At 38.5% G+C, this 12,684-nt stretch overlaps 1 protein-coding gene across 2 annotated transcripts in view; it reads left to right on the forward strand.

Moving 5' to 3' along the window:
• LOC136843172 (microtubule-associated protein futsch-like) overlaps nt 1–12,684 on the forward strand; it is a 103,707-nt gene that overhangs the window by 82,590 nt on the left and 8,433 nt on the right. For both annotated transcript variants that reach the window (XM_067111242.1, XM_067111241.1), the window contains exons 12-14: nt 3,474–4,991; nt 5,279–5,615; nt 7,529–7,637. In XM_067111242.1, coding sequence (XP_066967343.1) covers nt 3,474–4,991; nt 5,279–5,615; nt 7,529–7,637 — 1,964 coding nt within the window. The remainder of the gene's footprint in view (nt 1–3,473; nt 4,992–5,278; nt 5,616–7,528; nt 7,638–12,684) is intronic.

Below are 12,684 nucleotides of genomic sequence, written 5' to 3' on the forward strand. Positions count from 1 at the left end.
AAAAGCCACAATAATATAATTGATAAATTTATCAATTATATTATTGTGGCTTTTAATCATTATTTTCATCACAATATAGTGATGTCTCACAGTTGATATATATATATATATATATATATATATATATATATATATATATATATATATATATATATATATATATATATGTATATATATATATATATATATATATATATATATATATATATATATATATATATATATATATATATATATATATATATATATATATATATATATATATCATGAAGCTACAAATGTTGCTTAATATCAAATCCACGCTGCCTCGGGAATATCCCCGATGGGGAATTATCACCGAAGGGGAATTTATAAGTGATAAATGGACGGGCACTGCCAAGTCTTGATCCCACAACACAGATGCACATCCAGCAACTCCAATCGACGTTACCACTGAGCTATCAAGAGAGGTATAAGTTAATGCCGAGTCTGGTGTACTTTATATACCTGTCAAGAGCGGGGAAATTATACTTAGCTTCGGCATTAACCCACCTCCACCATGATAGTTCTTTGGTACGTATGGAACACGCAGCTCTTTTTATGACATTTTTTTATACTTAAACAGAGACTTGATCGTCATTGGATTATTAGGTATTAGTTTCAATTTGACTGCCGGTAAATATTTGTTTATTATTTGTTGTAAATCTTGGTAGAAGTGTTTATCATAGAGAAGTGGGACACTTGCATAGAAAGATAGTTTAGGTACTGTTGGTATTCTGAATTTTGGTTGAAAAATATTATTTAAAAATTTGCGCAAATGTTTGTAAAAGAGCTGAGATGGGAAACAGTTATTAATAAAATATTGGTGAAGATATAGAATTTCCTCGTGAAAACCATTTCAATCAAATGTTAAACTAAAGGCCCTGTGGAAGAGGGTAGATGAAGAATTTAACTTAGAATTAAAGAAACAATGGCTATAAAAATTAGAACTCAGACTGGTAAAAGTTTTTTCTTAAAAATCGTGGTATTAAAATGGTCATCATGTCTTGAAACCGTTATATCTAAGAAAGGTAAAATCTGTGATTTCAAACATTTGTGCAAATTTTTAAATATTTTTCAACCAAAGATACACAAAGTGACCAAAATATCTCAGATGTGTTTTGTCATATCAGCCAGGCAGTTCCAAAATATCCAGTTGAGACTACAAGTTGGGATTAGACTCTGCTTCAACTGACCTTATGAACTGTTGTCCAACACCTCCATATACTGTATTCTGGCTTTTGCTGCCTTGAAGCTTGTCAGTGAGCTCTATGCTTTAGTTGGGGAGGCCTCCCATTCCTACTGTTTGTTTTCTAGTTGGCATTTGTTTGCTCCTGATTTTGTTGCCAAAGGTAAACCCTTATGGGTGATGACCGACCTCTTGGCTGAGTGCTGGCCATCAGTTTTTTTTGTTGAATGAGAACCTCAGTCTATCTCAAGTTTTTCCCAACAGTGGTTACAAAAGTTCCCCAGTGAAGGAAAACATGGTCATCTGGCTCTGTCCCATTGTTTCCCACTCATACTCAGATGTCCCAGAGTAGGCACTTGTTTTGGCTACTTGTCTTGGACAGTCAGGAGGGTAAAGGTTATTCATCGTCATCCTCTTCATGATCTTCGTACCTTTCTGTATTGCACATACTAGAGGTGTGGCTGGCGGATGTAGTTCTCTTGATACTGTAGTGTAAGTACTGTACAACCCTTTGCTGTACTGTGGAGCTCCCCATCTACTTTTTCCACTTTACAAGCTCCATAGGACCACTGGAGAGGATAGAGTTTGGATCTTAATGCTCTCCTAGATGCCTCCAGTCTTCTGCTTAAATTGCATTTCAGACACGTTGTGAATAATGGGTTTATCATAAGTAAATGATGCTTTTACTGTGCAATACGCTTTTTTGCAAAGCAGTCATAATAAACAGGCCATTTTTCCTTCCCTTTGCACCTTGGTCTCCAGGTGGGCTTGAATGACTTACGATAGATGCATGTTGTGGATGGTCTAGGTATGCTCAGTGGTGTCTTATTTTTCACAGTCAAGCATGTTATTGCAACTGGAGAGCTGCTGTAGAGAAGTAAGGTTATTTTTGATAAATGGATTAGTATGAAAGATGTTTTACTTGGTAAAAACATTTTCCAGCAAAAAATTTTCTTTGTTCCAAAATTTGCAGACACCAATGCGTAGTGCCAGATACCCAGCTTCAGAATGTCTTCACCAAAACTTACCCCAGTCCGTCCAGGATTATCTTATCCTTCTGGTAAAGGGACAAAACTACAGGCAGTCTCCGGTTATCGGCAGCCTTGGTTATTGGCGATCCGGTTTTATGGCGCTTGTCTAGCGATGACGATAACTGGATTTTCAACACCGATTCCCAGTTATCGGCGGCGGTCTCCGGTTATCGGCGCTGATCCTCGGTTATCGGCGGTGCTGATCCCCGGTTATCGGCGCCGATAAGCGAGGATCAGCGCTATTATCGCCAATTTTTGGTTGTCACCGATTTTCAGTTATCGTCATGCTGTCGGGAACGGAACCCCACCAATAACCGGGGACTGCCTGTACCAAAGTAGATTATTCTTTGACACACAAAGGCTATCGTTGGTGTAGAGATTGAGAGTTTTGAAGATATATCTTTTATATCATAATCTGTCATTTGCTGAGGTTATTGAACTGAATAATAAACCTATCAATCAACCTTTGTTTTACTCTTGGGGATGTCACAGACTGGTACATTTATTTTTGGTAGCTTATGTTGTGGCACAGCTAGACTGTTGGTGCCCAAGTCATCTTGTTTTCTATTATCTGCTCTTGATTTGAGCAAAGTAGTAAGTATTGTTGAGCACTGCAGCCCTAGCCTTGACATATAGGCTGTTTGATGAGTGTTTAGCCTTAGTCTTGCTATGGTTAGACATCAGTTCCCAAGGTTTTTGGGTGTAGGAAATTACATGTACAGTATGCTTTATAAATAATGCTGAATCACATTGAAAGATACAGAATACGACCTTGATATACAGGTGTACTTGTCAGCTCTTTAGTTCTTTCTGGTGAAGGGTTTAGAAGTCACTCTTCTGCTTCATAAATATTGATGCAGCTGTCATAAAAGTTAGTAATTTCACAAAAGTAACACACTTTACAAATTTCATGTTTTGTTAATCAAACCACTGTTATAAGGAATTTTGGCTTGGGTTGTATAAACCAGTAGCCTAACAACAGGAAGTTGCTTATTAATATTTCAGGACTTAGTGTTTATGATTAACTAGAAATTTATTTTAGCATTTTTTGATCATGGTAAATGAAGAAGCATATGATTAGATCAAAGGATGGATTTTATTGACTTTTTTAATAGATGTAACCATCTTTGCTGAAGAGCATGTTTTTATCATAATGATTATATTGTTAGAATCTGGTTTCTGTACATGCTGAGTGTTTTTGACAAATTTTGTTGTAGATATGGTTGTCATTTCAGGATCTCCATCTCCTGTCACAAAGCAGTACTCAGCTCACTCAGAAGTTGAAGCTGTCATTGACTCCTGTAAGGGTATACCTAAGATACCATCAGATACTGAAGAAATAAATTCAGGTAGCAGAGACTCCAGCAGTCATGGAACATCAAAAAACTTTGGCAATGAAATAACACTTCATGGATTAGACCAGACAAATGCAAGAGTTTCAGAAGAATCATTATCATTCTTGGATAGTTACCATGTTTCTGAAATTGAAGACCATTTAAAAATGTTTGATGGTGCATACATAGCAGCAGCCACGTCAGCTATTTTGTCTGATACTGAAGAGAAATCTAATGGTGTAAGTAGAGTGGCAAGTGAAGAACCTTATGTAGAGCTAATAGGATCATCTCTGGAAATTAAAAATGATTGTCTTATGTCCTTTAAGTGTCTGCCATCTACACCAGAAAAACAAAGAACAGAAATCTGTCATTCTCTTGTCAAAGAAAAAAAGGCATTGGTAGCATTTCCAAGTGTATCAAAAGATTGCCTTTCTCCTCCTAAGATAAATAAACAGTTGCAGTATCAACTGCATACAAGGAAGAACTTGTCTGATAAATCAGGAAATGAAGTCAAGGGCTTTCAGAGTAAAAATCCCAAAAATACTAAGGAGGAAAGTCAAGTTGATCCATTTTGTAAGGTTGGTGATGGTATGCATTCTGAAGTAGAAAAATATAGTGAAAGCTATAGAAAGCTGAAGGACTCAAACATTACCTCAGAAATTTTAGAGGATAGTGATAGTTCATTGGGTTGTCAGCCCATTAGAAAATCTCCGTTAGAAACACTGCCTGCTAAAGCTCAACTAGTCAGTCGTTATGTTACAAGCCCAGTTGTGGAAAAGATCCAGAGTGATGTGGAAAAGATCCAGAGTGATGAGGAATTTCATGGATCTCTGTCCACTTACAATGCAGAGGATGTAAATAAGGTAGCAGAGGAAGAGGATGTTATGAAAAATGGAAATCATGGAGTCTCATGCTTTGAGTCTCTTAAAGATAATGAAGATGGAGAAACTTGTACGCTTCGATATTCAGATATGATTGATATATTCTCACAAAATTTGACTCCTAAAAAACACAATAGACGAGTGGCAAGAAAGTTTGTGCGAAAGAGGGATGAAGTCTTAGATGATAGCTCTGTTACTTATAATAAAGATAGCTACCCTATGAACTCTTGCTCAAACTTGGAAATGACACCTGAAGATATTCCCAGAAATAATAACTCTGTTACAAGTCATGACACAAAGGCAGGAATTACGGACTTGGAGTCAGTTAAAGATTTGAAAGGTCAAGAAATAGAAACTGGATCAGAACCTGAGAAGTGCAGGTCCTCTGTCCCTAAAGTAAGTCCACCTAGAAAGAAACCACGTAGGATTCAACCAATCAGAGTAGGCGAAGTCAGTTGGAAACGTAGAAGTACTTCTTCCTCAGCCGGATCTTCAATTGAGGAAAGAGGGGAAAATGATGCAGCAAGCAGTTCAAAAGGTACAGGATGAAATTACTTTACAGTTTTTACATGCTTGGTTATTGAATAGTTACTGGTGAAAATGATGAGCAGTAGAGTGAATTTTTATTACAGTCAATGACAGTTTATCTTGCATGCTATTGATTTTAAAAAACTGTTGAGCAAATCAGTTGTATTGATGGTACAATAGTACCATGAAATCTCTGGTATTAATCCAATGTTCACGATTTGTTAGTCTTTCAAGAATCTTCCTTAACAACTGTCACTGTTATAAGCTTCTAGGCCATAGCAGTCTATTTTCTTACAGGCAAGGGAAACCAAAGTGAGAGAAGTGTTTGTTCATGGTCAAGTTCAAGTCCAGGTCCTCTTCAAATATCAGATTCCCCGCGAGATGTAGATTCTCCTGCTGCAAACTGTGATAATGTTTTTGTGCCTTCACCTTCATCTCTTCCAAATATAGTACCACAACTGTATAAAAATATGTCCAGTGTTATGAATTCAGAAGTAAAGGTTAACTCTAGTTCACCTTACAAAGAATACCCCAGCAATATTGTGAAAGAACCTTCAAGAGAAATGGAAATGATTTCCGACATTGTTGAATCAGAGACATCACAAGAGACAAATGAAACCTTTGGAATAGGGAGGTAAGTTCTCTTTGTTTGGAAGAGTTCAGTAATTATTATTATTATTATTATTATTTATTATTATTATTATTATTATTATTATTATTATTATTATTATTATTATTATTATTATTATTGTTGTTGTTAATAATAATAATAATAATAATAATAATAATTATTATTATTATTATTATTATTATTATTATTATTATAAGAGAATGTCAGCATCAGTGGAATTGATTTTATATATGGTCTTTTCAATTCTTCTTATCATTTTCTTCTCTTAAGGACTGATATTTGCTAAGAACTGGCCGATGTTCTTAGTCAGGGTAAGGAAATGGTTTTTGTAGGTTAATTTTAATATTATCAGATCATGTGAAGTTAAAATTGCCATATGGTTGCTGTAGAGTTTCTGGGACTTGCAAATTAAATCTAGGCATCTCCTTCTTCGTGGAATTCCAACGTTTCCAACCGTATCATAGGTTCATTCTCAAGGAAGGGTGGGCTTGTTCTGGTTGGAATGGGCTAGTTAGCTGGTATTTATAGCGTCTCAGGTGCTTTGTGTTGTGAAAGCTGATTTTTTATTGGCTGGCTCAGGGGATGAAGTTCCTGAGTGAGGCTGTCTCTCGAGGTAGATGCATGCACTGATCTTCGTGTGCAGACGTTGGAGACTGGGGTGTTAGTATTGGGTCACTGGTGGGTCGGGAAGTTGGGGAAAACATGCAGGTATGCAAGGCAGTAAACCTTCCCAGGTAAAGCTGTAGATTCAGTGGTACTCAGTTTCCAACTTTTTTTATGACCTTTTGTGGCTTGGTTGTCAGCAGTCTTTATTAATATGAATGATACATAAAACCTAAATAAATTGTGATGATAATAGGACAGTTTATAGAGTACGGCACTACTGTACTTTATTAATACGAATGATATTTAAAACCTAAATAAATTGTGATGATAATAGTACAATTTATAGAGTACTTTACTAATATGAATGATACATAAAACCTAAATAAATTGTGATAATAATGCAGTAAAGTAAAGTTGCTTTTCTTACCTTTGAAACTGGTAGCGTAGGCTTGAGGTGATGGTTGAGAGGAGGAGAGACGGTGTGTAATTACACGGGCGGTGGGTCATCAGCATCATTGTCGTCTTCGGCAAGGATTTCTTCAGCATCACTTTCTTCTTCATTAGGGGAGGAAGCAGTCAATGGAGGTGGGGAGCCTCTTGAGGTTGAAGGCACTGGTTTGAAGAATTTGTCAAAGGAAGTGTGCATTGTTTTTTTTATTGTATATGATACGATAATAATGCATAGCATCGTTGTTGGTTGTTGCTACGTTTTGTAGGTTCGAGAGTCTGGGACGGCATATTGGTGTCAGCTATGGTGCTGTTCAGTGCAGGTAGCGGCAAAATTTGTAACTAAGCAGAGGCATGCAATACAACATTTGAATTTACAGGTGGCAAACAAAGCGTTCCGAACAAATTTTAATTTATGATCATGGTTGTTTGTATCTCTGAAAGTTCATTAGTCGAGGAGTGTCCACATTCCATTACAGGCAGTCCCCGGTTAACAGTGATTTGGTTTTATGGTGCTTGTCTAGTGACGAAAATCGGCAATTTTCGGTGCCAAAAATCGCCAATTTCTGCGTATCGGCGCCGATAATTGGGTATTGTTGCCGATACATACCTAACAGAGGCACCGATAACCGAAAATCGGCGCTTTTCGGCGCTGATAACCCCCAAAAATCGCCGAAAAAGTGCCAAAATCGCCAATTTTCGGTTAGAGGCGATTTTCGGTTATCATCACACCCTCAGAAACGGAACCCCGCCGATAAATGGGGACTGCCTGTATTAAAATATGGGCGTTAGATTTTGGTAATCTGTATCCTAACTTTTTTTATTACATGAAAGTACCTGTGATACTATAATTTTTCCCACAGACAACGGAAAGCAAGGCAGATGTCAAGAGAGCTGGTTGCTGGCATTAGCGTTGAGGTTGCCCACAGTCCAAACAAGAATGTTGCAATTTATACTACCTACCAAAGAGAGGCAAGTTCTGATTTTTAGTAGTTTAAAAACTGCTTTTTGTCAAATTGCAAAAATGTTTTTGGTAGTTCTATTGTGCTCCATCTTTTAATGACTTAGTACTCATTTCCAGTATCAGCTTCAATAGTTTACTGCCTTATTTTTAATTTAGTTAAATTTTTCAAGTAGCCATTATTATAATTTAGTCAAATTTTTCAAGTACCATGATTATATGTATGTATATTAATGAAAATAAACTTCAAGCTTACAAATAAAATTTTGAGAGATCAGCCATAAAATCATATACAGTACTGTTGAAAAGCATTGACTTTTAGATCCCTTATTGGAGGTAATTGTGACATCTATGCCATAGAGAGTGAGGGACAAAGCTCAACATGATTGGTTTTTTGACCAGTATCCTAATCGTACTTTGATGTGTGGTAGCCCAGTTTAGGTGTATTCTGTGTTATTTTGTAAGAATGGCATTGGTGATCAACCACAAAATGGATATATAGTATTGTATAGTAATTACAATCACTCCTTGTGTAGATTTAGAATTCATAGATTCAGTAACTTATAAGGTCGCTCAAAATCATCCGCACTCATAATTACTTAAAGCGCATTAATTGATTGAAGTCTTTTAGACTGCGTAGGTACTTCAGAATAAAATTTGTTGCATTTTAGTTAATAGATGCCAGAATTTATATGGAAAGTAAGATTTGCATAAACTGTTATAGAAAATGTTTTGAATGTGTAATCTTACATCATTTTTCAATAAAAGATTTAGCTCAGTTTTGACATGATGTGTCATCAAACTCTAACCTGAGTCATTTATGAGGCACTGGTGCATCATTTTTCTCAATTTTTATTTCAGTTTTATTTGAAGTTGTTCCCTTTTTTACTGTGCTTTTTACAAACATGCTACAATAAAGTACAAATTTTTCCTTAAAATGACTGGAATGATTGTCGCAGCAGCTTTAGTAGCAACTTCACAAACAATGTACAGTACTGAAAAGTAAAATATATCACAGCTCTGGTTCTGGGACAGACAGGAGTTACATAGGCTTTTTGACTAAAGAGGTACTGTATTATCAAAAGGCATAGTTGTTGAAACAGAAAATTGCCAGAATACTACTGCTGATAATAGAAAACTATTCCAACATGTGAAATGGGTGAAATCAGTTAAACTTATAATGCATGAAGTATAACATTAAAGGAAACAAATTGTCTCATACAAGACCTTTACAATAGGCTAGCCTACCCAAACTATTATTCAGGATCAAGTCACTGTAATATCATTCATAAATAATCCACAAGTAGTGTATGTAATGTATGTGTATATAGTGAATTCTTTACACAGGTAACAACACATTGACTAGACTAACCATAGAAGATAATCTGCAGCACACAGTTGCAGCACTGCTTTACACTGGGTTGCTTTGTTATTTACATTGTGTGGTGCCTGTTTTCTTTGCGCATATCATATAGTGTATTGTATTTCAAGTTATCTATATGTACAAGTCTAATTGATAGGCACTAGAGTAACATTTATTGGAATTAGCCTTTGCTAAACAAGGCTAATGCGGCATACAATGTCATGTTACCAGCAACAGCTCCCCAGATGTTCATAAGTTTTCACTGTAGTGTCAACATAGGCTCATGCACATGGGATTTGCCTCCTAAAATATCTCAATGACTGGCTGGCCTTAGCAAACTCTCGAGAGAAGCTAATTCGAGACAGGGACTGTCTTCTCCAATTTTTTTGCGGCCTAGGCATCATGATAAATTTGGAAAAGTCCAATCTTCAGCCCAGTCAAAGGATTCTTTATGTGGGAATGGTCATAGACACAGCCTTGTTGAGAGTTTTCCCATCAGACCAAAGGATTGAGAAGTTCAGGACAGTGGCTTGCTCCTTCCTGTCCGAACAGAAACAACCAGCATGGCACTGGCAAGTAGTTCTAGGCCTTTTGATGTCACTGGAGAAGCTGGTGCCTCATGACTGTCTGCATCTTTGATCCCTTCAATGGAGGATGAAAGAATTCTGGTCCCCAGCAGGGGCTCTCCTCTGCTTCAGGTCCCTCTGTTGACAGAAGTAAGAAGCGACTTTCTGTGGTGTTTGAACTACGGAAACTGACAGTGGGAATGCCTCTTCATTCACCCCTTCCAGAGCTTTTGTTCTCGGACGCCTCTTACGAGGGTTGGGGAGCACATCTACAAGATCTCCTGGCTTCCAGAGTGTGGAGTCCTCAGGACAGGCAACTTCACATCAATGTGCTAGAGTTGAAAGCAGCCTTCCTAGCACTTCAGGAGTTTCAGGAAAGGGTGATGGGGCATCCCGTTGTTCTAATGTCAGACAACACTACTGTGGTAGCGTATGTGAACAAACAAGGGGGCTAGTGTCGTGTCAACTTCACATGATGACAGTTCAATTGCATCAGTGGGCGATCGACAACTCAGTCGATGTCATGGCCAGGTACATTCCAGGCAAGAGGAATGTAGTGGCTGACAAGCTAAATCATCGGGATCAGTTCCTAGGGACGGAGTGGTCTCTGCATCAGGAGATAGCAGACAGGCTTTTTCATCTGTGGGAGAGACCAATGATAGACCTCTTTGCAACAAGGTCCAACAGGAAGCTAGAGGTCTATTGTTCAGTAGTTCCAGATCTCTTCGCTGTGGCAGAGGACACCCTTCAACATCCCTGGGACAATCTGGAAGTCTGCATTCCTCCCCTTTTGCTTTATCCTTCACGGTCATGAATAGAGTGATGATTTTTCAGAATCTCAGGATGCCCTTAGTAGCTCCTTTGTGGCCTCAAGCAGAATGGTTCTCGGATCTGCTATCTCTGCTTTCAGCAGTTCCGAGAGAGATCCCCTCATGGCACAACCTCCTCTGTTAACCTCATGTAGAGAGATATCAATGATTGGTAGGGTCCCTATCTCTTCACGGCCGGAGACTATCCAGTATCTCTTGCGAGTGAAAGGCTTTTCTCACAGAGCAGCAACAGAGATGTTTGGCTACCTCAGAAGATCTTCCTCAGCCATGTACCAGGGAAAATGGGCCGTCTACTGTGATTGGTGTTGTCGACAGGGTTTCTCTCCACTTGATACATCTATTCAGCAGATAGCTGATTTCCTGATCTTCCTCCAAACAGAAAAACACCTTTCTGTTTCTGCCATTAAGGGCTACAGGGTTGCCTTGGAGTTAGTTCTATGTCTGAAAGACGTGAACCTGACTTCCTCTTGGGAAGCTCTATGCTGCTCAGAAGTTTTGAACAATCTTGTTCTCCTAGAGAACTTAAACCACGTACCTGGGATCTGACTCTGGTGCTAAGTAGTCTCACTCAAGCTCCATACAAACCATTGCAATGGTCATCAGACAGAAACATGACCCTCAAGATGGTTTTTCTTCTAGCTTTGGCTTCATCAGAGAGTGGGCAAACTCCATGGTCTGGCTTGTGATGTTAAACATACTAGGGGTTAGGGTTGGTAGCCTTCTGATTTGTCCCTGGAATTCATTGCTAACTCAAAACACCTCGGTCCATGATGACAGATTTGTTTCCTTTTCCATCACTTCCCCTGGGGATTTTGTTGACGACAGTCCAGATGAGTTACTACCATGTCCTGTCAGGGCCACTGTGTAGTTATCTGAAAAGGACTTTCAGACCTGGGTGCCGAAGACTTTTTGTTAGTACAGGCCGGAATAAGAAAGAAGTGCCCAAGAATACCATTTCCTTTTAGCTACATGAAGTGATTAGACATGCCTACACCTCGTCGTCAATTTCTACTGCCAATACTGTGCACGCAAGAGCACATGACATTAGAGGACTAGGCTCCTCCTTTGCATTCAAGAAGAACTTATCTGTTCATAGGATTTTGAATGTGGGTTCTTGGCTTCGCCAAACACCTTCACATCCCTCTACCCGAGGGACCTTACCCACAGGTCCATGGACACTTTTTCTTTGGGTGCAGTGGTGGCTGCTCAGCAAGTTGTGTAGCTCATAAAGTGCCCCTAGCATGACAGTTTGTATCTTGCCTAAGATGATGGTATGAAAGTGAGAATGATTGAGATGGCTGGTCTTTTTCCTTTTCCTTTTCCCCTTTCTTCTCTGCCTAGGGGTGGTAAGAAGATTGATCCATCATACACTGGAACTGGTTGGATACAGGTGGGTAAAGTAACCTTACAATTAGAGTGTTTAATATTCTAAACAAATATACCTTTCAGTAGCAAACCCCTCCTCTCTCTAGCAAGGAGAGAGACGAACGTTAACAAACACATCTAGGCGGCTGCCTTAGTTTATCTGAATAGATACAGATCTTTAACTTCCTCCTATGCAACGAATCTCTGCATTGTATTTTAGCCCAGTAATCTGACTGTTAGATACCCATCTGTCTAACACGTCAGAGGCTTGGGTCTCCTTCCTTTGAATTCTCTTATCCAGGAAGTGTGACCAGGTGTGCCAAACCTCCAGTCAGTTCAAGTTTCTCCTACCTCCCCCAAAAGTGAGTGTATCCTAATGTTAAGACCCAGGTTTGTTCTGCATATGAACAAATGACAAATTTTTAAATTAATTAATTTGTATTTTTCATAGCTAACAAACCTGCAGTCTTAACATTTACTGCCCACCTCTAGCCACCCCACTCTTAGGGTGCGGCACACATTGATGAAATGCCAGTAATAACAAAAAAATTGGGATTCAGTATTTGAACAAGAGAAGAATGGAATGGAGTGAATTTTATAATCTATATATACAGTCCCACATGTACGATGACAAATTTTATGAATACAGTATTTACGAATGAGCCAGGGCTCGTTTGATACATTGCTCAGCAAACTTGAAGAGAGGCTGAATAAACCTGTAACAAAATTCAGAGAGCCCAGTTCTCCTGAAGGAAAATGCTCGGAACTTCGTGTTTTTTTGAAACATGCTGCATCGTGTGCGATAAGCATCAAGGTTTTGCAAGGTGGAAAATCACTCCACTCCGCCAGTGTGGCCACCTACGTAAGAATCATTAAGTTTCATAACTGGCGGCATGTCATGCCACTTGCCGCTTTCAATGTGGCCATATCCTTA

The sequence above is a fragment of the Macrobrachium rosenbergii genome, chromosome 11 (genome assembly GCF_040412425.1).
Source record: "Macrobrachium rosenbergii isolate ZJJX-2024 chromosome 11, ASM4041242v1, whole genome shotgun sequence".
Lineage (NCBI taxonomy): Eukaryota > Metazoa > Arthropoda > Malacostraca > Decapoda > Palaemonidae > Macrobrachium > Macrobrachium rosenbergii.